At 39.7% G+C, this 25,244-nt stretch overlaps 9 protein-coding genes across 10 annotated transcripts; 3 read left to right on the top strand and 6 right to left on the bottom strand.

The window, feature by feature from the left end:
- Positions 1–421: 421 nt before the first annotated feature.
- On the top strand, positions 422–2,135 carry LOC116031770 (peptidyl-prolyl cis-trans isomerase FKBP12). Its single transcript, XM_031274072.1, has 5 exons — positions 422–583; positions 699–732; positions 885–946; positions 1,604–1,656; positions 1,796–2,135. Exons 1-5 carry the CDS (start codon positions 496–498, stop codon positions 1,895–1,897), a joined length of 339 nt encoding a protein of 112 aa, XP_031129932.1. The 5' UTR covers positions 422–495; the 3' UTR covers positions 1,898–2,135.
- Positions 2,136–2,761: 626 nt separating this feature from the next.
- Positions 2,762–6,392, top strand: LOC116032400 (transcription factor bHLH143). The gene is made up of 4 exons (XM_031274928.1): positions 2,762–2,888; positions 3,628–4,154; positions 4,264–4,412; positions 4,505–6,392. The coding sequence occupies exon 4, from the start codon at positions 4,522–4,524 to the stop codon at positions 5,614–5,616; it is 1,095 nt and encodes a 364-aa protein (XP_031130788.1). The 5' UTR covers positions 2,762–2,888; positions 3,628–4,154; positions 4,264–4,412; positions 4,505–4,521; the 3' UTR covers positions 5,617–6,392.
- A 497-nt stretch (positions 6,393–6,889) lies between these two features.
- On the bottom strand, positions 6,890–10,011 carry LOC116032776 (serine/threonine-protein kinase PEPKR2-like). 2 transcript variants are annotated; one of them, XM_031275489.1, is made up of 5 exons: positions 9,898–10,011; positions 9,650–9,752; positions 8,562–9,532; positions 8,027–8,323; positions 7,220–7,575 (listed from the first exon to the last, which is right to left on the bottom strand). In XM_031275489.1, exons 3-5 carry the CDS (start codon positions 9,301–9,303, stop codon positions 7,220–7,222), a joined length of 1,395 nt encoding a protein of 464 aa, XP_031131349.1. In that variant the 5' UTR covers positions 9,304–9,532; positions 9,650–9,752; positions 9,898–10,011. The 2 variants fall into 2 exon arrangements, with proteins under 2 accessions (XP_031131350.1, XP_031131349.1); XM_031275490.1 differs by lacking the exon at positions 9,898–10,011 and having other exon boundaries at positions 6,890–7,575; positions 9,650–9,891.
- A 454-nt stretch (positions 10,012–10,465) lies between these two features.
- LOC116032392 (protein DMR6-LIKE OXYGENASE 2-like) lies at positions 10,466–12,888 on the bottom strand. Its single transcript, XM_031274913.1, has 4 exons — positions 12,133–12,888; positions 11,786–12,021; positions 11,140–11,467; positions 10,466–10,880 (listed from the first exon to the last, which is right to left on the bottom strand). Exons 1-4 carry the CDS (start codon positions 12,412–12,414, stop codon positions 10,593–10,595), a joined length of 1,134 nt encoding a protein of 377 aa, XP_031130773.1. The 5' UTR covers positions 12,415–12,888; the 3' UTR covers positions 10,466–10,592.
- A 131-nt stretch (positions 12,889–13,019) lies between these two features.
- On the bottom strand, positions 13,020–15,006 carry LOC116032393 (protein DMR6-LIKE OXYGENASE 2-like). The gene is made up of 4 exons (XM_031274914.1): positions 14,572–15,006; positions 14,221–14,456; positions 13,640–13,973; positions 13,020–13,492 (listed from the first exon to the last, which is right to left on the bottom strand). Exons 1-4 carry the CDS (start codon positions 14,854–14,856, stop codon positions 13,238–13,240), a joined length of 1,110 nt encoding a protein of 369 aa, XP_031130774.1. The 5' UTR covers positions 14,857–15,006; the 3' UTR covers positions 13,020–13,237.
- A 785-nt stretch (positions 15,007–15,791) lies between these two features.
- On the bottom strand, positions 15,792–16,445 carry LOC116033413. Its single transcript, XM_031276155.1, has one exon. The coding sequence runs from the start codon at positions 16,443–16,445 to the stop codon at positions 15,792–15,794; it is 654 nt and encodes a 217-aa protein (XP_031132015.1).
- Positions 16,446–17,418: 973 nt separating this feature from the next.
- On the bottom strand, positions 17,419–18,180 carry LOC116033411 (RING-H2 finger protein ATL54-like). Its single transcript, XM_031276154.1, has one exon. It carries the CDS (start codon positions 18,178–18,180, stop codon positions 17,419–17,421), a length of 762 nt encoding a protein of 253 aa, XP_031132014.1.
- Positions 18,181–19,125: 945 nt separating this feature from the next.
- Positions 19,126–20,856, top strand: LOC116032939. The gene is made up of 5 exons (XM_031275688.1): positions 19,126–19,464; positions 19,587–19,658; positions 19,850–19,920; positions 20,031–20,233; positions 20,615–20,856. Exons 1-5 carry the CDS (start codon positions 19,211–19,213, stop codon positions 20,720–20,722), a joined length of 708 nt encoding a protein of 235 aa, XP_031131548.1. The 5' UTR covers positions 19,126–19,210; the 3' UTR covers positions 20,723–20,856.
- A 129-nt stretch (positions 20,857–20,985) lies between these two features.
- Positions 20,986–24,315, bottom strand: LOC116033626 (dicarboxylate transporter 2.1, chloroplastic-like). The gene is made up of 4 exons (XM_031276382.1): positions 23,300–24,315; positions 22,222–22,535; positions 21,590–22,038; positions 20,986–21,360 (listed from the first exon to the last, which is right to left on the bottom strand). The coding sequence occupies exons 1-4, from the start codon at positions 24,125–24,127 to the stop codon at positions 21,245–21,247; spliced, it is 1,707 nt and encodes a 568-aa protein (XP_031132242.1). The 5' UTR covers positions 24,128–24,315; the 3' UTR covers positions 20,986–21,244.
- Between the last annotated feature and the right edge of the window lie 929 nt (positions 24,316–25,244).

Genomic DNA, 25,244 nt, shown 5'->3' with positions numbered 1-25,244 from the left:
AGACTACAAGGTTATCATCTTCTGAACTCTTGTAAGTATCCACCATGTCCACAAACGCTTAATAAAAATCAATTTTTGGGGTATAATTCGAACCTAGTAATGATGAAAACTTGGTTGACCGTATTTTATCTTCACACCATCAACAATATAAATGTCCATTTTAACCCAGCTTTAAAGGAGATTCTTTTTACCGGCTAGAATTTGACGGAAAATTCGTTTTTTTTTTTTTTTTTCAGCGAGAAGTTTACGGAAAATCGGGCGGGAAGGACCATTTTTGCAACAAAAACAATAGTCGTGGATCGAAATTGCAAGGTTTGAAAGTTGTGGATTAATCAGTGCAAAAAAACTCAATAATTGTAAATATATTGTGTGTTGCACGTGATAGTCACGTCTTCTCGATGTCCTTGTATTAGTTGTATACAAGTACTGCCACCGAGCAGTAGCCATCGTCACCTAAACCCTAACCAGAAGAAGATCGATTAGCTAACCGACGAAATGGGAGTTGAGAAGGAAGTTGTGAGAGCCGGAAACGGTCCAAAGCCGGTTCGTGGTCAGACCGTCACCGTCCACTGCACCGGCTTCGGTCAGCATTCATATCCTTAACCATTACCGATATGCTTGGCAAAACTAATTTAGATGCGTTTCTATCATTCTATGCAATTTCTGCATTTTAATAACATAATTTATCCTTCGTCCAGGCAAAAATGGCGACCTTTCTCAGAAATTCTGGAGGTAATTCAATTAAACTTCGATTTTGAGAGTGTCGGCAAAGCTTTTTGCTTTAGTTTTTAAGGTTGATTTCTCTGTAAGCTACGAAAGGTGGGATCTTTGCGTGTTATATGACTTTATATCCGTATTAATACATCTGAATATGATTGTAACAGCACAAAAGACCCTGGGCAGCAGCCTTTTTCCTTCCAAATTGGTCATGGCAAAGTTATCAAAGGTAGCTGTGCTAAACTGTGTATATCAACGTGTTGTAATTATTGTTTTTCTAATTCTGTATATATCAATGTGTTGCAATGGTTTCTCTTTGTTTTCTGTCCTTAACTATGTTTCTTTGGAAATGGTGATTTATATTTTGATGGATTTTCATCTATCAACAGAGGCCTATCCTCTGAAAATGTTGTTCTGTGCTGAAATTGATGTTTTTGTTTGACATATCCACTCATAAGGTGAACAAAGAGTGGATTGCACAGTTACGGGTTTAAAATATCGAACAAAGATGATAACTTTAGTAATTAAGTTGAGGGTGTAGACTCATCGATTCGTCACAGTGTTAGCAAATACAACCTTTGAAAGAAGGGAGATGTTTTTTTTGAAAACAAAAAGAAAAAAAAAACAACACCTCCCTTCTTTCAAAGATTGTATATTTTGAAAGATATTGTGGTACCGAGGTTATGAAAGTCTCACTACCAATACATTGGCTCAGAGTCCCGGATGATTAAATTTAGCTGAAGTTATGTATCTGTGAAATGATAACTGCATTTTGATTGCCTTCTCATCATAATGAAGCAAATGTATACTGATTGCTGACCCTAGTTCCCTACGTCGGAGGCTTCCTCCACTTGCTGATAAATAACGCTCTTGCCATTTTTTGCAGGGTGGGATGAAGGTGTCATGGGAATGCAAATAGGAGAAGTTGCTCGATTACGGGTAAAATTCTTGCTAACTTGTATTGACTCGTTTGTTATTTCAACTGAATGATGGTGCTTGATGAATACCAATCGTGGGTTGGTTGGGTATCTTCTCTTAACCGCACTCGAGAACTCACTGAGATGCCCCTATCATGCAGTGCTCTCCCGACTACGCCTATGGTCCCAGTGGATTCCCAGCTTGGGGTATTCAGCCCAACTCGGTTCTGGTTTTCGAGATTGAAGTCCTGGGTGCACAGTAATTCTGAGTTGTTGAACATTTGATGAACTACTTCTAGTCTTTATTATGTACAATCTGAGACTCTGAGTGGTGAGAATAAATTGTTACCCTTGGATACTACCGAACCAATGTAATCTGCATTCTGCACTGTTCTACTCCAGATCTATATTGTAATAATCCATTTGTGTGTCAGACATGATGAAGTTCATCAGCCATTCAGCCACGTGTTTACTATTTGATGTTTCATGATTCATGATCAAGCCATGTCGCTATTATGATTAATGAACACCATACTTGGTTAGGCATGCTTAATCATACTTATACTGTGGTTGTGACACAGGCAATTCAAGTCATAAATGATCAAAGATGCTTAATTCACTGATTAGTGAAAGTGGCAATTAGGAATTGGCATTTGTTACCTCGTAAAGTTACAATCTTTAGCATTTATTAAAGATTAATGTTGCATAATGATGTTGGTTATGCCTAATGGAGTATCAAAGGCGCCATGGATTCAATCATGGAGGGCTGCCTCCACTATCTCCCCTCAGCGGAGAATTTTTCCCTCTTTATGCTTTTTCAAACAATTCAAAATATTCTCGTAGATTATACTTTTTTTCAAGATCGATACCAAGACTTATAAAGCATAAACAATTCAAAATATTCTCGCTGATTATTCTTTTTTCAAGATTGATAGCAAGACTTATATTTTTAAACCATGATAAATTTATTCAAGTAAACATGAAATTTCCACTTATATGTGGTGATAAATTTGTTGCTAATATCTATATGAATATGAACTTACAATGCAAGATAAGGGAAAAGGGGAGGAACAGTAAAGGGTAATGTTGTCACTAGGAAATGTCATAGTACTTATATAATCCCACCTTCCCTAAAGTATTTATTTTTATACCTTCCCCTACTGGTCAACAGTGTCCAGATAACTCATCATCTTCCCTGGTTTCCTTCTCTGTCCCTCCGCAACTTTTATCAGGCTGCCTCCAAGATCCCTAAGTGTAAGTTCCTCTGCTCATCATCTTATGCTTCTTTACTATACAATTATATATGATATTGTATGTACTGTTGATGGTCTTCTGAACCTTTAGCTGGTTTTCCCAGAAAATCTTTCTGTGTTAGTTTATCTTGTAAAGCTGTGATTTTGATGAAGTTTACACAGTTTTAAAGCTAATTGAAGCAGCCCACAGGCCATAGCTGAAACATAGAACAAACATTGATGACTAGGGTTGATAATCTGATGATGTTTTTAATGATTCATTTTTGCCTTCTTCTTTGTGATTATATTATGTAGGTCTGTAGTCATTTAATGAAGGTTTGAGATGTTTTGGTCCTTTCCTTTTGATTTCCCATTGTTCAGCTTGTTTGTGCCTTTCTTATGATCTCTTACCCAATTGAAAATTTTTCAAATCCCAATTTCTGGCGTTGTATGGTTCCTGCAAAAGCTTAAAATGTTCCTGTGTTTAATGTCTGAATGAACTGGATTGATACCTAAAATTCATCACTCTTCAGAACATGATGTTGAGTGGTAACCTTGTCGGTGTAGTATGAAAAGAAAACAGGAAAAACAGCAAATCAGAAAAATATGCGTTCCTTGCCTTTTTTTGAGTTTTGGTATTTGATTCTTGTACCCTTTTTGTTTCTGAAGCATATCTGTTTCTTTTCAGGGATTCTTGATGTTTTTCCTTTACCGAGTTTTGTTTTACTCTAATGCAATATGTGCTTTTGTAACCATTTCAGGCAAAAACTAGATTGACGTGTTTTGGAGTCCACGTAGGTGAAAAACATGCGGTGGCTGGGCCTGCCAATTGACGTGTTCTGTTATGTTATCTCCTTGAACTTATATTGCAGGGTGATTTTGTAAACACTTGCTGATTCTGTGAACTTATTCAAGCATGCCCTCTTGTTACTCACTATCCATGGATGCCAATCTCCTTTGCTTCTTTGCTTGTTATATCTATACGGTTAGCTAAAATAGCTTTTGAAGCCAATTTCAGCCTACCTATTCTCCACTTCACTTCAATTTTCCAATTCTCTCGCTTTCATAAATCCCATCTTGTTTCTAGTCTTTCCATCCCTTTTCTTTGTGCTTCGAACATTACCATCTGCATCCACTGAAGTTCATTCCAAGATTGAAAGAAGTTATGGTGTGCCAAGCAGCAAGTCAGACAAAATTTCGGGCTTTAAAACACGAGAGTGGGATTCCTGGACGAGCAACCATTATAGTTAGAGTTATAGCATGCTTTCAACCATTGCAGAATTGCCAGGTTTGTATGGATGTATTTAAGATTATCACTTATTATTACTTGATTCTCTTTATCGTGTCTGATGATTAATTGAAAGGCCATTAATCCTTTCCTTTTTCTTTTTTACCAGGCTGAGTATTTCCGCCAATTGCTTAAACCTGTCACGTAGATTATCCCCAAAGACATTCATCGTTGTGTTTAAGTTCAAAGTTAGTCTTTTCCTTTCTTTCTTGTTCCTGAAAACAATTGGCACCGGGACCACAAACATCAATATACACGGTATGATGGTCTATACTCTTGTTCTTGGGCGAGATAAAACTTTCTTGATTTGGTTTTTGCCTTAGAATTTTAAGTCTCGGCATTCTGTGCAGGTTTTTAACGTGGCTGAATGGTTACGGGCAACGAGCTTCAACCTTGCCAGCAGTGTCCTGCATGGATTTCACCCAATTTGAGCCATGTTTCTGCACTTTTGCAGCTCAGGCAGCAAGTCAATCTGCCATCGTTTCCAAATTCTTCTGCATTTTCTGCAAATGCACTTTCTCCCGGGATTTCCACTTTGCTCAATGGCTCGCCTAACTTAGAAGCAGCCCAGACGAATGAAACCAATGGGGTGTTTTTACCAATGCTTCCCGATTTGAACATCTTACCTCCTCCTGCTACAAATAATCAATATCTGAGTGAATCTCAACCAGCTGGGAGACGAGTTCTGCCAATTGACACATCTGTGAAAAAATTTCTCATTTTTGATCAGTCCGGGGACCAGACTAGATTGTTTATTGGTCCATCTTTTAGTCCTCAGAATGAGCTTCTGTCCAAGAAAATTGTTGGCAATTATGGTTCACAACCCGAAAACTTGGGGACTCTCAGTGGGCACAGTTCTCCTATGGAACCCATAATTGAAGAACCACTGAATAGGACCCATGGCAGCTGTAAAGGAAGCGAGATGCATGAAGACTCGGAAGAAATCAATGCATTACTCTATTCTGATGGAGACGAGGACGAGGAGCATGATGATGATGATGATGTTGATGGGGAGGATGATGAAGTAACTAGCACGGGTCACTCTCCGTTTATGGTTACACAAAGTATAAGTGATCATCAACAGTTGAGGCAACTTTCTGAGGACACCGCCAGCTCTGATGGCTCATCAAAAAGGCAAAGACTGCATGATGGCGGGTACAAGAAGTCATTTACACACACTGCAACATCAGCAAAGATACCCAAATCCTGCACTAATGTGGATGACGGGGAATCAAGCTGTGTTAAGGAAAGCAACTCCCACATGTGCAATAGGGAAAAGAAGATAAGAATCCGCGAGACATTGAGAGTTCTTCAAAGCTTGATTCTTGACATAAACAGCAATAATGATCCATTGTTGGTCATCGACGAGGCAATAAACTACTTAAAGTTCATGAAGCTGAAGGTGAAAGAGATGGGAGTTGAACTCGAACTCCCTCAAGCACACGCCCCATTTCCTCAATAGACAGTGAAAAACGGGGGCGCTGTTCAACTGATAATACATACTTCTGTATACAATAAACCGATAAAGGAGAAGCTCAATGGGAGGTGTGCTTAATTTTGTGCTTTTCTTGAAGAGGTTGAGCAAAAAGGGACGATAAATCTTTGAGTAGAGAACTAGAGATGATTGTTTTCAAGCTTTTTAAGGATTAAAGGTAAGTCACACGTTTGAAAGCATGTTTAATGGTAGTGCTGTGCTGTAAATGAAGACAGAACCCTATTTGTCTATTTGAGACCTCCATCACTCCATGGATTGAAAGCATGCGTGTTTCTTGATTTGGGTCCCACCCTCCATCACCCCCACTGGTTCTTTGTCTTTATGAGTTGTGAATTCTTCTTTTATCTTGTGTTGCTCCCAAAAGGGTGATGAGGGCTGGAAGTAGTATACAAAAAGTATGAAGAGATGGGATGGCGCATGGAGTGAGGGGCCCTGCCTGGAAAAAAGAAAGATTTATCAAGAAAAAAGGGGTTGATGGGGGCAGCCATCCATCCATCCATGATCAAATCTTGTCTTCAAGTTTGGTGTTTGTTTCCTTTTATATTGTTTTCAGTTGGCGTGTTGTGTTTCATGAAAACTGACCATGGACCCCCCCTTCATGTCTTGAGATGCCATGATTATGGTGTGACGTATCTGTTTGTGTTGTGGTTAGTATAAATATCACTCTGTATTTGGTGTCTGCTTCTTCAATTCACGTTATTTGTACCAAATCTTATATCGTTTAACGAATGTGTTAAATTAAATGTTAGAATTCCCCCCTCCCCACCCCACTAATTTACGGAAAAATCAGCATTAGCTACTCAAAGGTAGTCTTTGGATGAAGAAAGTCTGGTGACCATAGTCCACGAGAGGTAAATTAGAGTAGGTTTGTTCATAGCTGACCTGTTACAACTAAAAAGGCTAACAAGTAGTTCTCATGGAAAGTCGAACTTAAAACCTGACTATCTCACCAACTTGGCTGGAGATTGTACCCACGCTCTCCACCCACTCAATACAAACACAAAAGATGATGGTTGTTGAGGGCTTGGTCTATATCCCCCTCTTTCTTTTGCCTATCTTTTTCATTTTCTCCATGAAAGTTGGATTCAAGAGGGCTGTTACTGCCTTTCATGGTGTTAATGGCTTCAGTATGGTACAGATCAGATTACTGGCTGAATGGTAGGCTGTGCTCATACTGAAACAACATGCATTTCCAAGTTCCAGAGACATGGCTGATTGGTATTAAGGTTTGACAGGTCAATAATGCAAACATTAGTGCACCACATTCCTTAATAAGTCAACAGTGTTCAACAAAGTGGCTAGTTTAAACTTCAGCCAAATTAGCTCACACACTATTTACACCATATATCTACAACCAGCATTCAAGAGCAGTTAAGTGAAAGAAAACTAACATGATAAGAGCAATCAGATGGTTACCAAAGGCTATCTGATAACATTATTTTCTGCAGAAAAATGGATAAAAGGATCGGTCACCAGCCACCACAGGTCCAGGGCTGGTGCTGTTTGCTGCAAAGAAGAAACGCGTTTTTGCAAGGGCAAGAGTCGATGATGCATCAGTGGGTCATGGTCGTCAAAATGCTGTACATAGGTGGTTAACTTTAATGTTAGAGGTACACTCCTGTTCGATTTGTCTGGCAGGGCTGCATAATCTGCTTCTCTTTGGCTCCGATATCTTAACACGTGAAATAGCCATGGCAAGAACGTCAACCAAACTAGACTCTTCGCCTTCAAGCAACTTGCCAGATGGTGGAGTGGACACAGAGTCATCATTGAAAGAGCGATTGGCTGTTAAGCTGTTTCTCTCAGACTCTGACCCGTGAACAGCTATCAGCTGGTTCCTTGTTAACCTCACATGGTTCCTAATTCTTGGTTTCGAAATCAGTGTATTCAATGTCGGCTCAGTGAAAAACAAAACCCATGGATGCCCTGGCAAGAAAAGAATAAAATACACCACATTAAAAAGGAAGTGCCTTGTTAGCCATGGAAACTCTGAGAAAAGGCTTGTAATGTTCAGACAGCAACCAATCAAATTAGGTAGCATGATGTTGATATTTTATTTGCACGAGAAAAATCCAAAGCCATGTTCCAAAAAATCATTATGAAGAAGGCAGAATTAGGTGCAACGTATTATCTCTTACTAAGTAACTAACTTTTAGGCTGGGGTCCCGTTAGTTGACTTAACCACATCCCATCTGTCAACATCCATAATAAAACTCTAGATCTACTGATATTATAATTCTTCGATTTTTATATTGTCATTGCATGTTATATGTGTAGATACACATACATAGATTTCTAAAAAATGAGTTGATTATTAAGCACAAATGAAATAAATGTATAGAACGGAAAGTGCAAAGGGCGTCTCCAGATCACTCACTTAGTACTTCGTCTGCACTGTACCTTGCTGAGGCATCCCTTGTTAACATACGAGAGATCAGGTCACGAGCAGGTTGCGATACAGATTTCCAGACTTCACCACAGAAAGTGAGGTTTTCCTTCTTAATAGCATTGAAGACTGATTCCAAAGAATTGCCATGAAATGGGAGTAGACCACACAAAAGTGCATACAGGGTAACACCCGCACTCCAGATGTCTACTTTCTCTGTATAATGACCGAGAAGAACTTCTGGAGCAACGTAGGCTGGACTTCCAGCTATACCAGTCAAGCTTTGACCTATCACGAGAAGTGAGAACATCAGTCAATTATGTAATGTAATAATCCAATGTAGGCAAAAAGGATAACTTAAATTCATAGACCATATAAGCAGTACGAATACATTCAAGAAAAACGCATTCTTAGTTGATAAAACTGGTTTTTTTCTTCACCAATTGCAAGTTATGAAATTATGGATGTGATTGAGTGTTTTAAATCAAGATAATAAAAAGAGCTGCTTCCTAGTTCCTATAGTTACCATCTGAAATTCGTGCAGCTAGCCCAAAATCTGCGAGCTTCACTTGACCAGAAGTTGTAAGCAGGACATTCTCAGGCTTGATGTCCCGATGGACAACACCCATCTCATGGCAGTATCTGATAACAAGCATAAGCTCCTTGATCACATTAGCAGCTCGCTGCTCAGAGTACGGCCCAAATTTAGCCATTTGGTCAAGTAATCGCCCCCCGGAGCAAAGTTCCATCACGAGATGGAAATACTCGGCATCCTCATACACTGCCTTAAGTGTCACGATGCCTTGATATCCAGAGAGGTGCTGCATTATCTCAACTTCACGGTGCACACTCTCTTCTCCCTTGCTCAAAGTCTTGCAAGCAAACTGTTGTCCGCTCAATTTACTTCGACACAACATCACAGATCCAAACTTCCCTTTCCCTATAATTTCCCCCAGCTCATAGTCCTGATCAATCTTCTTCTTCCTGCCTAATCGAGTTGCTGCATCAAGGCACCCGATTTTCCTCTTAAGCCCCCTCCCCGGTGTGTTCGAATGCTCACTCCCACAAGGCGGCGCTGTCACAACCCCAGTAACAACACTCTTCCTAATCACAGCATCATCTTTCACCACTACTTCCTTACATTTCTTTCTCCTCCTCGAGTAATCTTCCAGCGAGAAATGCGACCGAACCAATGTTAGCAAAGCCTCCTCTTTTTCACAAGCAACTGAAATATCCACACCCTTCCTCTTCTTCCCCAAACACTCCATTTAAAACAACAAAGCCAAATGCACCATAACCAAATCCTAGCAACTACATTTCACTACCATACACACAAATGACAAAACCTCCTAGTCCTAGAAATCCCCAACTTAAAAACCACACAAAACAGTTAAACCCTCCTCAAATTACCCTAAACAACCTAGTCTCATTTGCAATGCAAGCTCTACCAATAACTCGAAAGCGGGCGCGTGAAAAGTTCCAATCTTTTATCAAATTCTGCGATTCAAGCAAATGGGTCTAGATCAGAATCCAATCTAACCCACTTAATCAACCAAACAACCCCAAAAAGAAAAGGCAAAAATTTTACAAAAACTAATATCTGAACCAGCGAACCTGCTAAGATGAAAAGCCTTTTGTTCTTCTTCTTGCGACCCATTTGTACAAACGACCCAGAGATCTTAACCGCGGGTTTGCTTCTTCCCCTCAAAGAAGCAATCTGTAAAAGCAAAAGTTGAGCAAAAAGATACAACAGAACACCTCAGAAACCATGAAACCCAGATGGAAAGCAAGATCAAGAAACAGAGTCAAAAGAAAGTGAGAGAGAGAGAGAGAGAGTGGGTATATGGTGGTGGGTTTTTCACCTTCATTGGGAAGGAATGAAATTGAAGAGAGTGAAGAGTAAACAAAGGATTTGTGTCTGCGTGATGAGAGGCAAAGAGAGGAAAAGGCTCATCTTTTTTCCCTGTACTGCCAAACACGTGATCGTTGTACTACCTATCAACCAACTTTTACTGCCTCGCGCCAATCTCATGCGTTAATCACCCGCCACGTACAACTTGACGGTTAGGATCACTCCCATGTGGACCCCTCCTTTTATTTTTTACTGTGCTATTTTCTTCTAGAAAAAATAAATACTGTATATTGCAAGATAATAATACAATTTTAACAATTTTTTTAATCAAATATTTTTTTTAGTACTATTAACTCTGTTACAATGTAGTATCTGTTAATAGCTACTTTCTCAATCAAGTTCATTGAGGCTTGAATCCACTCTCTCTCAGGTGCAGTGTAACCGAGTGTCACTAGACAACAAGATCTTTGGCTTTTTAATCAAATATTAATTTAACATATATTACATTGTAATATACACAAAAACACAATGCATTACACAAAAAGAGGCGTGTTATATATTTTAAGTACAGAATTGCATAACACAAAATACAGGTCCATGCTTTACTGTAAAAATAATTAAAACCTTTAACATTATTGAACAACGAACGGTAGCCATCAAAATTAAAATTTAAGATTACATCATTTAGAACTGGTCCACGGTGCACTATGGACCTTCGTCCATGATATAATGATTGCTAATCGACTTGGTCACATGATCCAAGCAGGATTTCTCATGAAGTTGATTACTCTGCTGCATATGTATGTAGTCCTTATACTTCATCGGCCTATATGCAACCGCCGGTTGGCAGCTTGCCCCTTCCATCAGTTGAGAAGCCGGCCTCACCACGGTCTCCGGCGAAGGACCGTGAGCTGTGGCTATGGATATTCGTTTCTCTTTGTTATTCACCACAGCTCTGTGCACCACACTCTTGTATTTCCCATTACTGAATATCTGCATGCATGGCCACGTACGATAAAACACAACATTATATTTTAGTTTCCAACAATAATGTCTTTGATATATATGTATAGCTTGTTTTGTCCTCTACACTCTCGAGATTGAAATACAGAAGTAGCATTTAAATCGTAAACAAATGAATTACATAAATAATATCAGCCAAATTAATTGAATTATTAGCTAACCACAAAATTTTAAGTTAATTAGATATCTGATTTACTTTCTTATGATCATTTGTCACAACAAAAAATACCTCGAGATGGTCGCCGGTGTTGACCAGAAGGGAGTTGGGAAGGGCGTTGACGTCGACCCATTTTTGTTCATGCATTATCTGCAGCCCTCCGACTCCATTCTGTATGAGAAGGGTTAAAAGGCCGTGATCGGAGTGCGGCGGCAGCCCCATCGCAAGCTCCGGCTGAGGGCAACGCGGGTAGTAATTTCCGATGAAAATCTGAAACATTGAGTCCAAAGCCAAGGCATTGTTGATGGCACATTCCTCCAAACCTAGACTTTCTGATATCGCTCCCAGTATTTTCTTGGCCACTTTCCGGCTATTCTCACAATATTCCGACATAACTTCACTGCAAAAGCAGATCAATCCATAAATGATCTGATCTGTTTTTTGTTTAACACCATCCTAATATGCTTAAATTTTATCACGCTAACTCAACCGCCCATTAAACGGGAGGACTAATATATGCTTAAATTTAATCATAGTGACTTAGCTGTCTAGATATTAGGTGGGAGGACTAATGTCTGGTGCTCAAAAAGCTCACCAGATTTGATGTAACTCTCATTTCTCAGAATCTATTACCAGAGATTAACTGAGCTGCTCGTGGGATCTAAGCAAAGGCATAACCATGATTATCATTGATTATAAGAAAAACGAAAATATATACCTGAAAGCCTGGGGATGAGAGGGGCAGTGAAATTGAGGATGAACAAAGACCTTCAAGAAGTCTCTCCAGAAAAAGGCTTTCTCTTTTGAGGAATTGAAGCTGGTGCCACACCTGATGGGGTCTAATACATCTTTACCTTCAAACTGCTTCTTATCCTCCTCAGCCATGTTGAAGAATTCATTAGTAACATCAATCACTGCCTTTATCAAACTCTCTGGGATTCCATGATTCACCACCTGCAACCACCATTGAATAAAATTAAAGAACTCAAGTGCATATATATATATATATATATATATATATACTGATTTAGAACAGCATAAAGAGATAAAAAGCCAAATATATACCATGAAGAAACCCCACTCTTCACAAGCTTTGCCAAGGGCTTGAATGGCCTTGGACCTGTGATCACTGTGATCTGAGGTGAGCTGGGAGAAATCAATTATAGGTATCAAAGTTGAATCCTCAGCATCTGAGACATGAGATTCCTCAGGACAACTTGAGTGAACATAGTTAGAAGGGATGGAGTTGAGATTGGGTGATTCAGAGAGTACTTTTACACTCGTAGAACTATGAAAAGTTGGAGCAACAGTTGAGTGCTCATGAGGTAGCATTTTTGGGGTAGCCATATCTGTTTTGGTTTGTACAGTCTACCAAGAAGAGACGGATAGTTTAATTTGGCTCAAGTTTGGCTCTTTTTGCTTAGATATTTTATCTTAAGTCCTTATCTTCTTCTCTCCCCTTATCCTGTGAAGCATAGCAACAGCCATAACCACCGCAGTGACCACACATAGAAACTCCTCAATTATTCACCCTTATCTATATTATGGTTGGACATTGCGACAGTGACCAGATGATATGCACTATGCAGCTTCAGACAGTAACAGAGGCTGCCTAGTTTCTTGATGATAATGCAGATGCTTAAACCTTGTTCTTCACTCTGGCATGTTAGTTTTCATTTTCTTGTTAGCAGTTATGTATAGGATACTGTTCACAATTCATGATACAAAAAACCATTGTCCTTTCAAGTATAAATGCTCAGATCTGATTGACAATATAACAAGACTTGCCCACAAGGCAAAAAATTCCCTCGCCCCTAGGGCCCCACACCCAACTCACCACATTGAGTGCAACTCCCACAATGCAGCTATCGGGATTCAATTATGTGTCCTTGCCCACAATCTACCACCTAAGAACCAACTGAACTGTCTGTGCTGACACAATATAGCAGTACTGATAACAATATAGCAATTCAGATAAAACTTAAGGGCAGTATGACTGTATGCATAGCCTTGCAAGGTATAATGGATCAGCTAAACATATCTCATAATATAGAGGGAAACAATTATTGTGAGCCACATGGAAATGGGCACATTACTGACACACACGGTACATGTCACATGTATCAATCCTAAAACAAGGGGCAAAGGGATAGAGTGGCTAAAATGAAGGTCAGCTCTTCTGGATTCTTACATGATCCAAGCACGATTTCCCATCAAGTTGATTACTCTGCTTTAAATAGAAGTAGTCCTTGTATGCCATTGGACTATACGCTGGCCAGCAACCTGTTCTTTGCACCAGTGGAGAAGCCGGCCTCACAATTGCCTCCAGTGATGGACCATGGGCTATGGCTACCGATATTCTTGTCGTTTCGTTATTTACCATAGCTCTGTGCAACACACTCTTGTATTTCCCATTGCTAAATATCTGCACAGGTACCAAACACAACCCATTTTACTGTCCAGTAATGGAATTTGTATGCTGTGCGTGTATGTGTGTGTTTGATCTATATGTATTGTCATGTGATTGGACTTGCTACATAAGTACCATTTAATTTCTCGACAAAAAGATTACCTCGAGCTGGTCGCCAATGTTGACCAGAAGGGAGTTGGGAAGGGCACTCCTGTTGTCGTTGATCCATTTTCCTTTATGCATTATCTGCAGTCCTCCGACTTCATTATGTATGAGAACGGTCAGAAGGCCATGATCTGAGTGTGGTGGCATGCCTATTGCTAACTCAGGCTGAGGGCAGCGTGGGTAGTAATTTACATTGAAAGTTTGAAACATCGAGTCCAACCCCAAGGCTTCATTGATGACACACTCATCCAGCTCTAGACTTTCTGATATTGCTCCCAGTAATTTCTTAACCACTTTCCGGCAATTTTCAGAATATTCCAACATAAGTTCACTACAAATGTAGATCAATCAATAAATGAGCTATTTTTGTTTAAGGACATCTTAATTTGCTGATTTTTAAGACTTGTAAGACAAACATAGAAAAATAATTGATCATTAATAGTCATAGACCACCATACTAGGAGGACCTGCTTACATTTTGTCCCGTTTTTAGTTATCTACATGAAAGCTGGCAAATTGAATAGAAAATCTGATACAAGCAAAGGCATAACCATCATTATAATAAAAACGAAAAATACCTGAAAGCCTGGGGATCAGAGGGACAGTGAAATTCAGGATGCACGACGACCTTCAAGAAATCTCTCCAGAAAAAAGCTTTCTCTTTTGAGGAATTGAAGCTGGTGCCACACCTGATGGGGTCTAATACATCTTTACCTTCAAACCGCTTCTTATCCTCCTCGGGCATGTTGAAGAATTCATTACAGACATTAATCACTGCCTTCATCAAGCTATCTGGGATACCATGATTCACCACCTGCCATCACCATTCAGCAAAAATAATTAAAGTGCAGATATATTCAATTGATTTTAATAAAAGGAAATAAAGAAAAGACTGATCCAGAAATCATAAAGAGATAAAAGCCATATACCATGAAGAAACCCCACTCTTCACAAGCTTTGCCAAGGACTTGGATGGCCTTGGACCTCTGATCACTGTGATTTGAGGTGAGCTGAGAGAAATCTATGACAGGTATTAAACTTGAATCCTCAGCATCTGAGGAATCAGGAGATTCCTCATACCTACTTGAGTGAACATAGTTAGAAGGGATCGAGGTGAGATCAGGTGATTCAGACAGCACTTTCACAGTTGCAGAACTATAAGAAGCTGGAGCAACAGCTGAGTTCTGGGGAGGTAGCATTGCTGGGGTGGCCATATCTGTTTTGGTTTGTACTGTCTACCAAGAAGATACGGATAGGAATTCAAGGTTGCACTCGGGGATGATGATCACAATCATCACATTCCATATTTGTAAGCAAAGGTCTACATCTAGCCACTAACCAATTTGTCAATTATATAATGTGTTGGTTTTTACATCATTACATGCAATCATGCCTTGCAGTATGGCCATTCATCATATAACAAGTGGCTCAAGTTTGGCTCTTTTTGCTTGGACATTTATCCTAAGTCCCTTTCCTTCTTCTTTCCCCTTATCTAGATATTTATTGTGAAGCATAGCAACAGCCATAACCACCATGCGTCCATGCATAGCAACTCACTAATTTTGCACTTCTATTCAACTTACTTTTACCTTTTCGTTCAACTACAGCGTATCCGTTAAAAATAAAAAATTCAAGTTGAGAGGCCTTAAATGCTCAGATCTGATGACATTATGGTAAGACTGATAACAATAAACACAAGAAATTCAGATAAAAAGTTAGCAGAGTATAATTCTAAGCCTAACCTTGCAAGTCACAATAGATCAGCTAAACATATCACACCAGCAAAATTCAAGAAGCATAAAGAGATATTGCCATAATTCCTCTATCCAAAATGTTAAAACACCTATTAGCCTACTTGATTTGAGCTGATCACAACAACCTAGACTCTTTTTTACCAGCTAAGGTGGGTTAATCCAGTACACACCCTAAGTTTCCCTCGTCATTCAAAATGTTAAAACATGCTATCTAATCTCTTCATAGTTCATACCCAAGATATTAATCCAATAAAAAGTGCAACAGTACTTCAATGAAAGATTGAAACTTGAGAAATAGGGGTTACCCTTTCAAAGGAAAGGAAAAGTCTTTTCTAGTCCAGAGTGATTACATCTATCAATTTTACACCAAAACTGTGTACCCTTCATCTTAAATGCTATATCTGGAATTGGGTTTTCAAAAAATCATCAATATTTGCAGAATCAGAACCCAATAAATCCCTGCCTCTGCAACAAGTCACTTCAAATTGAGTCTTGAACCCAACCCATGGCTTCTGTAATCGCAATAAATCAGCTCCCAAATTCTTCTCCGCTAAGTTTACACAAGATATTAACTTCGACGCTTCTCTCCAGTTCAAGTTTGGATTTTCCGAAGCTTTGACGGCAACCCTCGCATCGAGAAACGCCCGCGAACACTTCTCCTTCGCGTAACCGGAGCATCTCTCCTTGGCCTCGCTAAGGCAATCCTCCATTTCTCGTTCTTCGCATTTTTGCCTCTCGGTGAAATCCTGCTTCCCGAAGAGGAATTTCCACCAGGGGGGTTGGCATCTCTGGGAAGCGGCGACGGAGCAGCCGATTCTGGCTCCGGCCTCGCATTGTTGAATGATTTGGTTCTCGCAGGCGCGGTAAGCGGATGCCCATGAAAGTGGGTGTTTGAATGCCAGAGTGAATTGGCCGGCGCTTGGGTCGTCCTTCGGGTCGGTCCGGATTGGTCCTCGGAGCAACGGGACCGGGCGCTCGAATAGAACGAGAGTATTGGCCGGTGAATACTCGTTGGCATCTGTCGGCGGTGACTCCGGCGGTTTGGCCATAGGTGATAAAGTTTCAATCTTTAAGCTTTAACTTGTGCAAGTATGCCACGGTAGTACAGCACCAATTCGTGCTTTTGGGTTAAAAATATGATTAAATCCTTTTAAATATTTCTTTACTTTTATTTATTTATTTTTAATTTTTTTTTGCTAGTCAAAATGAGTAGAGGGTCAATAGGTTGCAAATTTTGATAAACGATTGAAATATTGTTATCAGTTGTCACCTGGGATTGTTTGTCTGTATGCTACCTAGTTTCTTGAGGATACCGCAGATGATAAAACATTGTTTTTATGTTAACCTTGTTTATGTATAGAATAGTGTTCATGAGATCATAAACAGGCCAAGTTTTAATTGCGACATTTTAATCAAATTGATTGAACAATTAACTTTATAACTACAAAATTTTAAATTTAAATAATAATTATGAACTTTTTTTGTAGATCAAAGAAATAAATTTTATTTTGAGTTTCGATTATAAGATAACCGGCCTCTTCTCCATATTTTGAAGCAAGTAAGCAATTCAATGCTTTAAACACCTAAACGCCAACATAATCATTGCTTTGTAAAAAAGTGTTTCAACAAATATTACAAAGTGTTCTAACAAGTTGCTATTTCAACAAGTCATTTTTCTATGTAGGTCTTTTTTTTTCTTTTTTTTTTTTTTGAAAATCAAAACATAATATATTAATGCATCATAATATCGAGACGAGTAACATTTTTCTATGTAGATAAAAAATAATGATAAGAGAAACCCAAAGAAGCACTAAGCTCTGCCATTAGAATCCGTCTTTGTCTAATAACGTACATTGAATCTATCATCCAAGTGGAGCTTGCAAAACAAAAGGGGTTTTTAATTACTCACTACCCTTATGGATGTCTCTGTTAAAAAACTTGTTACATTATTTGCTCTTTACATGAATGAGTTTGGTCTCCCTTTAGCTTTAGGAGTGTGTTATATTTAATTTTGTAGAATGATCAAGAATGTTCAACAATATTGTTCTTTGCCACTATATTTTGTTGCGTTGACTCGTCTTCTTTCTCATTGACACGACTCCTCAGTTCATGAGCCTCCGAGTCCTCTCTTTCCCGTCCATTACTCTCTGGAATTCCTCCATATTCCCTGTTCATAACTAGCACCGGTGGGGTAACATCGGAGTTTTCAATACTCTCAACAACGCTACCACGACAGACGGGGCAATTCGCGTGTGATTTTAGCCAAGCATCAACACAAGGCACGTGAAAAGCGTGCTCACAGTTGGGCAAAACCCTAAGAATCTCATCTTCTCGGAACTCGCTCAGACAAATCGGGCACTCTGATCCCTCCACCGCTCCTTCTCCTTTCCTGTACCTGCGAACCGCGATCGCGTCGATGACGGAGGAATGCAGGCCGCCGGGCGTTCTGACATACCACCGCGCGCCACCATCCCCGCCGGCGAACTGCGGCGGCGGCCATGATTGCCCGGCAGTCCACCGGTAGATGGAGAGGCAACCGCATACCAAAACGGTGGTCATGATCACGGGGAGAAAAACGATGATGTAGAGAGCATTGGGGTGGGGGTCGACGATTGGCGGCGGACTGGTGTCGCCACAGATTGAAGGACAGACGTCAAAGCATTCTGCGGGACAGATGATAGTGTCGTGGTACGATGTCGGATAACTGCAGGGTCGTATGCACGGTTCCTCGCTAATGGCTCCATCGTCGCTGAACATCAATTTCCTATGGAGTAGTGCCGCCATTGAATGTTAAGAAATTAAAGGAGAAAAGTATGGAATGGAATGAGGGAGATGATTCAGACGGCAGCGCCACGGCGAAGATTTATATGGGGAAGATGGAGTTTATTAGCTTCTTGCATGCGGCGATGATGTTTATGTGGACAACAAGGTTCTTCACTTAGTTTTTCTAGCCAACTGTACTTAGGCGGAATGAAGTACAACACAATGAGTATTATATATATATATATATATATATATTGGAAATCAGCCGTCATTATCAAGAGTATCCACTGAATATTATATTTTTTATTTTTGTTCATAAAAGAAATGAAATTGAATTTCACTCGGAAGATGTTCTTATTAACAAGAATTAAACTCATAATTTTCTAATACCAAAATTATGCCTTGTCCACTGACTGAACATTTGGAGGTAGTCGCGAACTGGATCCGTTTAATGACACCAGAGCTGGCTCAAGGGAATCGTCACTTGTAAGAATCAAATTTTTCTCTCTACAATGAGAGCTCATTTCTCACTTGAGCTGTCAATTGGGTTAAAACAACTATTGAATGTATAACAACCGTACCAAGCATATAGTCAGCATTGTAAAAAGTCAATCATCATCCCAAGCTAGGCCGCCACGGTAGAATGGTTCAACTTGTGAATATTTTACATGCCCATTACCATTCCACAATTTAACTTCAATTTTCCAATAGCTAAAGAAGACTTTCATGGATCTTCAATAAATTAATCTTTATCTTAATACACCACCCAACATGGCCTAATAAGAAACCCCCAAGAAAGTACCTTGCAAGAAACTCCAGATCACTCGGCAATGGATTAGTTTAAACCTTAAAGTCATCAATCATACCATTTCTTGGCGTGTTAGGATCTTCTTCTCTCACGTTTTTGACGTTCACCATAAATGAATCCTTAAAATAAGCAACGAAAAGGTCTTCTATACTCGCTTTTTTCCATAATATATAACAAGTTTATTATCTTGGCCTGCAATATATTATTAGAGCTCTGATCTGGTATTTCATAAGACTTATACGGATGAGTTTCAGAATGTGCAGAAATCCTCCGACTTCGCTGAATGTCCGAGGTTTGGTCGGATTACTTCACCGGTATTATCGGGTTGGCGGCGGCGGTGGAAGCAGTGGCCCGTCAACGTCGTTTTCTCGGATTCTTGTGCCGACTGCGACGTTTAGCCGCGGCGGTTACGGTGGCGCTCCTTATTATATGAACCCAGGATTCAGGCTCTTTAGTGGCAGTCCCGCCGGAGATTATACAAAACCCGATGATCATCTGTAATTCTACCATCTTTATGTTTTATAAGTCCCTAATTTATCTTATTATTCTATTTTCACCTCTGCTCATGGTCTCTTTTTCTTTTTTCCTATTTTTCTTTTGTATGGTTATTTGGTTGTAGGCTAAAGAATGAAGCAAATAAAGTTGGTGTACAAGACCCATTACCAACTCCTAAATTCAAAATTTTCTCTTGGTATGCTTTAATTAAAATATCTCTTTTTAAAAAAAAATCCTTGTTAAAATATTTTGTGAGTATTTTTTAATACAAATAATTCCCGATAAGATAGATCTCGTGATGTTAAACCTAATTTGTCTTGTTGAAATATTTCAAGTATTTTTTTAATTAAATGATGCTTTATAAGGCAAGAATATTTAACTTTGCAGGGCAAAATGGATAATTGGGTCTTTGTTATCAATAATCTTTCCATTTTGGAATGGCATTTTGAGGATAGAAGGTTGGTAGTAAATTATATTGTTAACTATTCAACCGTAATAACTATTTTCTTTTTAAATTATATACAATGATTTCATGTTCCCTCAAGAAAAGTTGGATGATTCGTCTTAGGGAAAGTGGAAGAAGTGGTGGAGGAGGTGGAGGAAGTTGCAGAGATGGTGGAAAAGGTGGCAACCGCTGCAGAGAATGTAATAGAAGCGGTGGCCGATAAGCTTCCGGCGAATACCATCCTCAAAGAAGCAGTTGAGGCTGTAGAACATGCAACTGCTCAAGTTGCAGAGGATGCTCGTAACGTAACTGTCTTCATTCACAAGGTATACATACATATTATTAGGATAATCATAGAATTGTGTGAACTATTGTTATTGTTGATTTTTCGACTTGTGCAATATGTAGACCACAGGTCAACACGGGCAATCAAAAATCAAAGAGGTTATTAAGAAGAATAGGAAATAAGAATAGAAGTATTACTTTGAGTAGAAAAATATTTTGAACCATTTACTTAATGTATCTCTTTAGAAACTTAAATTTGAACACAAATCATCCAAACTATCCTTTCAAAATTTGAGAAAATGTGTCATTTAATTACTGACTGAAATAGACATAAGTCGAGACTCGAGACCATATGAAAGACCTTCAATATGCAACTCACCAATTGTATTCATGTTTTTTATTATTATTTAATTAATTTGCAGGCGGAGGAGGTGAAGCAAGACTTGGAAAGTTTGGAGACGATGGTTGAACCGTTGGTGGATAAGATCATAGAAGAGTCAAAAAATAACAAAGTAAATAATAGTTTGTAATTATTTCATGAGTTTATAATTGTATCATTAACACATCTAATTTTATATTATCAATATTTTTATTTATTTATTTTGACATTGAAAGAATGTGTTGTACAAACTATTTGAATAATATAAATTTTTTCTTACTGTAATTCTTAAGTTTAGATTGAGCATGATTCTGTGTGATAATTAATTCATTTCATTTTATAGACTTTAATTTACATAGTAATAAATTCTAATAAATAGCAACCAGCTTAACTGAGAGAATGTTTAGCAACCAGTTTAAACGAAAGAATGTTGGCAAGAATGTAACATTCATTAATTAAAGCTCTCCAAAAATTAATTTCGGATTTGAAATATATCTTCCGAATGCCAAGAACAATTATATACTGGAGAGTGTTGCAGACATCTAACAGAGCTACTATACAATGCCAACCTGCTTTTTAGCCATCATTTGAACAATTTTCTGCTAAGTTCCCAGGCCACCTATGGTTATAGCAAGAGAAATGATTCAACTTACACAGAGATGAGGAATTGAAGTCAGTACAGGCCCAAGAATTTCCACCACAGTGTTCCAACACCTCCCCAGATTACTGCATTTACAACCGCCATTACAAACCCGTATTTGAACACATCCGGTAGATCTACATACCCAGCTGTTTTCGAAACCAAACAAAAATTTGTCAGGAATATATGTATCTAAAGGGCAGGGGGTTTTCTTGTTCAACTAGTACATGAATCTGCTCTGCAAAGTCTGCAACTTTCTTGGAAAGTTATGTTCTTTTCATAGGCAGGTTGCCATTTTCACAACGCTTTTGTAGATTTTGCAACCGTGCCATATTAATGGCGATATGGAAGAAAAGAGATAGGCATAAACGGGCATACCTCCAAAGTAAACAGCGGCCTGACCACTGCTGTAATGAGTGAGAGCGCCAAATAGGCTCGTATTGTAAGCTAGAGCCAATGCAGCTAAAACGCCAGGCACTCCCGAGACCAAGTGCATAGCGAGGAATGCAGAATACAATGCTCCCACGTGCCCGGTTTGGCTTGCAAACAAATAGTGTATAAAGAAGTAAGCGGCCTGAAGAAGGGCGAACGCTGCAGGCCAGCTTAGTGATAAAGACGCGAGGGACTTGGCTACACAGCTAGACATCCAACTAACAATCCCGAGATTTGTCAACTGGCCTGCCATGCCCACTAGAACTGCAAACCAAGCCAGTGTATCCCAGGCTGCTTTCTCGCTTAGGCAGTCATCCCAATCAAGCACTCCTAACAACAAGAGAATCGATAACGCAATCATGGCAGCCACAACGCTAGAAATACCCACAGCCTCCCTGAGAATATATGCCAGTCCAACATTAATTCAAGCCTTTCAATCAGGAGAGAATAGTATATTGCATAGAAAGGCCATTGATTGCACAATAACAAAATAAAAGATTCGTTTTCCAGTTGACATAAATATTTCTACTCAGTGCAAAAGAAGAGCAGATTTAAGCATATACGAAACTGCAACGTACCCAAAAACCCACAAGGAGACGGCTAGAAGCATTGTTCCAATCATCACCCATTCGTTTTTTGTGATAGGACCCATAAGTTCCAGTTTGTTTGCAGCCATAGCAGGCGCCTCGGGTGTATCTTTGATTTCAGGAGGATATAACTTGTACAAGATAAATGGAGTGGCCAGAAGTGAAACAAATGCAGGTAAACTAGCAGCCTCAAACCAAACAACCCAAGGATTTGAAACTACCACTCCAAGTTCTTCAGCTAGTTTGAGGCATAGTAAGTTTTGAGCTGCAGCAGTCAAGAAAAGAGCACTAGAGTTGCCTGAAGCCTGTGAAGATTGCACACAAGGGAAATGTGTAAGCTGCAGGCCACATTAACACTACAAGAAAACACTGAAATACCCACGAATATGAATTTATCTACGGATTAGATACCATGAAAATTCATTGGTAAATCGAATACCTTCAAACAAAACAATAAAGAGTGGTAGAGGGTAATCCCAGCCAAGTTATTCTAGTTGTTGACCTAGTAGCCACAAGATTACAAGTTCAACTCTGATGGGTCTTTTTGGTTTGATGATTAGTATAGACAACCTAGACTAGTTTAATGATCCTTTTGTCGCGGACTGTTTTCTGTGACCGTGTTAGACCCAATAAATGAACGGGCAACTGGTTACCTTTCTTTACGGCTAAAGGGGGGCGTCAATAGCATTAAGGAATGTTCTGCCTTAGAAACTAGGTCTGGCCGAGTTAGGCACACCAACCCCATTTAGTTTGGAGAGCTTGTAGTTAATTTATGACTTAACTATGAAGGGGACCCATGTCATTCGAAGGGCACAATTGGTCGGGAGCTATTGTCTTCTCTGAATGAGCCTATGGCAAGGCGAAACCAGATTGGCAAGTAAGGCTAGTCCACAGCATGAGGGCCCGGGACACCGCACCGACATTGTGTGTTGCGCCGGAATCTATGCCCGTGACATTTTGCTAGCTAAGGTCGCGGGATGAGATTTACTAGTGGAGACATTTAGGTAGTGACTATGAGTTTCTTTTATCACTGAAAAACGGAGTGGTATGAATTAAAGATGCAGCTAACCTGGAACTGAGATTGGACCAAGTAAGAGCCCAGCTTTCTTGAAGAAGGATCACCCGGTTTACTACCAGAGGATAGCGAAAGAGACTTAATAATCGGCAAGAAAACACCGCCGGCCCGAGCAGTGGTGCTGGGCATTGCCGGAGCAATCAAAGCCTCACTAAGAGTCAATCCATAAGACAACCCGAGCGTACTCTTCCCCAGCCACTTCACAAAGTAAGTGGCAATCCGCTCGCCCAATCCCGTCTTAACGAACCCGCGAGCGAAGAAGAAAGAAATCACAATCAGCCAGATAACGTCATTCGTAAAAGCCCCGAAAGCCGCCGAGAAAGTTAACGTGTTTGTGAGAATTGTAGTCGTAAGCCCCAAGAAAGCCCAAGCCCCGACCGGCAATGGACTGAGAACTAAGCCGGCGATGGTGGAGAGGAAAATGGCAAGTAATTGCCACGCCTGAGCGGAAACTTCGGCAGGTTTTGGGACCACAAATAAAACCAGAAGCCCAATAGAAACAGAGATAACTAAAGGAACGATCTTTGCGCCTTGCGGGTCCCGCTTCGGGTCGGCGGCGGTGGTTATGTTATCCCCGGAGGATGAGGAACACGTGGCAAGTGATGGGTCTTTCGGAATTGGGTTGGAAAGGGGAGAAATGAGCGGTTTTTGTTTGAGTATAGGAAGTTTCGGCGCGGGGAGAGAGGAAATTGGGCGGAGAACGGTGACGGTGGCGGGGAGGTTGGGAGGTAGAGAAATGGAGGGACGTGATCGGAGACGATGGAAGGAGAGAGGAGAAAAGGAAGTGAGTGAAGATGGAGAGTGAAGTGCGAGACTCTCCATGTTGTTTCCGGGGAGAGAGGAGAGAGGAGATATTAGAGGAGCAGAGGTGATGAGAATGAAAAGGACGCAGCGGTGGTGGGTTTTGGTGGACGAGAGGCGGAGAGAGGAGGCGTAAGGCAGGACAATCACTGAGAGTGAAGCTTTTTGTCGCCATGTTGCATTGCTCTGTTTTTCATCTTCACAGTCACAATTGTCCTTCTTTCCTTCACAATTTGTGAACATCTTTTATTGCACGGTGTAAAAATCGGCCTAGGCTAGTAGGCGCTGAGTGTTTTTAGACTGAGCCTATATAAGTTAAGTGATTTTTAGTTTGTTGACCAACTAACTGGCTGACTAAGTGTTGAGTTGAACGCATAACTCAATCAATCAAGTTGAGCACTTAACTCGATTGAGTTTGTGTTCAACTCGACTGATTCGAGTTGGCACTTAGTTAGGTCGTGTGATTTTTTTGTCTGCTCAACTACTCTTCTTCTATATTTTTTTAATTATGTACTGAATTAACCATTTAACATATTCATTTGATTAGTTTGGGAGATTATAACCGTCTAACAATTTCTTGGGTGGAAAAAATGGAGACAATATATTCGAATTACTTTGCTGCCTAGGCATTCTAGGCGCTAGGTGCTCCAAGCGCCCGAGTAGTCCTAGTGCCTTCTGCAACATTGCTTAAAGGACTAATATGTTTTTTAGTACTATTGAGTATATTACAATGCAAATATGCAAGTTCCCTTGGCTTAATAAGCATTAATGTTTGAGTCTCGAAATTGCTTCATAAAATTAATCAAAGAGGTTACTTAATTATTGTGTAAAGATAACATTTTTAAAATTTAACCGAATTAATTTTCTAAGTTAATCCACACATATCTTGTGACTCTAACCAACAAGGCAACAAGTTTTATGTTTAGAACAAGACAATAATGTCATGACATTTCCCTACCTATAAATTGGATATGTCGAGTAAACATATGGTGTGAACATACAAGCATTGGCGTCATTCCCATGGAAGATTGTCGGATATTAGCAATCCACACGACTCTAGTCTCTAGTCATTGGTATTTCAAGAAACAAGAACATTAAACAAATAGTGGAATCTGGGGATTGTCGTTTATATTACTTC

This window comes from Ipomoea triloba, chromosome 10, assembly GCF_003576645.1.
Source record: "Ipomoea triloba cultivar NCNSP0323 chromosome 10, ASM357664v1".
Lineage (NCBI taxonomy): Eukaryota > Viridiplantae > Streptophyta > Magnoliopsida > Solanales > Convolvulaceae > Ipomoea > Ipomoea triloba.
Note: the sequence above shows the minus strand (reverse complement) of the source record. Positions and strands in the feature narration are given on the sequence as shown.